The sequence below is a fragment of the Gopherus evgoodei genome, chromosome 11 (genome assembly GCF_007399415.2).
Source record: "Gopherus evgoodei ecotype Sinaloan lineage chromosome 11, rGopEvg1_v1.p, whole genome shotgun sequence".
NCBI lineage: Eukaryota > Metazoa > Chordata > Testudines > Testudinidae > Gopherus > Gopherus evgoodei.
In genome coordinates this window covers 37758617-37760685 of record NC_044332.1, presented here as the reverse complement: position 1 = coordinate 37760685, position 2069 = coordinate 37758617, and the positions used below count along the sequence as shown (strand labels likewise).

At 60.1% G+C, this 2069-nt stretch overlaps 1 protein-coding gene across 1 annotated transcript; it reads left to right on the top strand.

The window, feature by feature from the left end:
• The first annotated feature begins 597 nt into the window (after positions 1-597).
• HOXD1 (homeobox D1) lies at positions 598-1845 on the top strand. The gene is made up of 2 exons (XM_030580619.1): positions 598-1174; positions 1469-1845. Exons 1-2 carry the CDS (start codon positions 598-600, stop codon positions 1843-1845), a joined length of 954 nt encoding a protein of 317 aa, XP_030436479.1.
• The last annotated feature ends 224 nt before the right edge of the window (positions 1846-2069 follow it).

Here is a 2069-nt window from a genome sequence, read left to right as displayed (position 1 = left end):
TTTAGGGAACTGCTAGCCCCCTTTGCTTCCCGAACTAAAACTGCAGACTGTACCGATCCGGACTCCCTGGAGTCCTATAACCACAATCAGGATTACAGCGGTGATACAACGCAATGGGTAAGACGGCGACAGACCACAGCACCAGCCGCCTTTACCCCATTCTTCCGAGCCAACCCCAGTGGCCAGAGCCCCCCACCCAGTCTCACCTTCAGCTCCCTCCCCTGTCCCCGCACCCCTGCGGGGGCAGCCCGGGTCGGTGCAGGGCGATGCCAGGCACTGCCTCCTTGACCCTACCGGCGCTGCGAGGTTCCGGGGGTCCTGTGCGCCGCAGCCTGCTTCCTCCTTGGCAAAGTTTGCGCCGGGGCAGAAGGCAGCTAGCAGCACCCAGCATCCTTGAGGTGGGCTCTCCACGGAGGGCTACGATTGGCCACCGGGCGGCACGTGCCGGCCCTCTGGCTCTATATTAGGACAATATTTACCTTCGCCGCTACGATGGCTCTGGGAGGAGGAGGGCAGGTCCAGAGAGCGGCCCGGGCAGCATCGGCGGGCAGCAGCGGGCTCTTGCCCAGCGCCGCTGGCCCAGAGCCGCGCCAGGACATGAACTCCTACCTGGAGTACCTGTCTCGCGGCGATGCTCTGCGCGCCCCGCCTAGCTTCTGCCCTGCAGACCCCAGCGCCGTCGCCCTGAAGCCCTCGTGCCCCCTGGGCGGGGAGAGCTCGCACCTGGGCAGCCGGCTAGTGCCAGACGCGGGGCCTGCGCCCGGCCCGGCCCAGCGCCCAGCCGCGGCCTCTCGCTTTGCTGCCTGCGCTCTGGCGGGGGCTTACGACTCCGGTCCACCTGCTGCTGCTGACTTCAACGTCCTGCCCCCGAGCTCAGGCTACGCCCTGCCCTACGGAGCCAGTGCCCAGGTGGAGGACGCTGGGGGGGGCCACCTGCGCTATGCAACTTCCATCTTCTCCGGCAACGGATTGCAGCTCCCAGTGGGTTACAGCGCCTCGGCCGAGCAAAGCCACTTCCTCCCCTGCCTCAAAGAACCACCTGGCGTCCAGCTGGGGGGCTTCCAGAGCGTTTCCCCCTCCCCGGGGACCTACCCCAAGCCCACCTCTCCGGCCTCAGGGGGCGCGCTCGGCACCTTCGAGTGGATGAAAGTGAAAAGAAATGCGCCCAAGAAAAGTAAGTGTGAACCTCGGCGAGGGGCTTCCTGGGCACAGCTCGCTCTTAGCGCTTATGGAGGAGGAGAGCGGCGGGCCCTAAGCGCTAAGAGCGAAACGAGGACGGGATAGTTTGCAGGGCCACTTATTGTTTCCTTCTCTCACCTCAAATACCCGTGAGCGATGAGCGCCCGCGTGAGACGTTCATGCAAAGCGTTACCTCTTCGCCTTTGGAGCCGGCTTAATGCCCAGAGAACCGGCTCCCTTGCGCTGTGCCCAGCTCTCACTGCTACTGAACAAACGTTTTGTGTTGCAGGCAAACTCTCCGCCTATGGGGTGCCTAGTCCCCCCAGCACCGTGCGGACCCATTTCAGCACCAAGCAGCTCACGGAACTTGAAAAGGAGTTTCATTTCAATAAGTACCTCACCCGGGCCCGCCGCGTAGAGATCGCGCACTCGCTCCGCCTTAATGACACTCAAGTGAAAATCTGGTTCCAAAACAGAAGAATGAAACAAAAGAAACGGGAAAGAGAAGGGCTGCTGATCCCTTCACCTGCCGGATCCCCCTCCGCGGAAAGCCCCGCCAAGCCAGGCAGGAATTCTGTCCTGCCAAAGACTTCTGCTGATCGCTGCAGTACCAGCTGTTGTGACAGCTACCTGCGAGGGAAGGAAGGTCGAGTTTCGGACCTCTGAAGGAATGCATAAAGCATCGCAACAGTGTTAATCCTGCACAACCCGAGCCAAAAAAACCAATCATTTCACTAAGGCGATCGCTGCCAATGAACTATTTGGGCTGTGTCCACCGAAGGAATTTATATGTAGCTGCTTTTTTTAACAATATATAAGTGCTCGTTATTGAAACTTGTTTACATTTTATTTATGGGTATATCAGGGAAAGCTGTCAGTCAAAACACTCT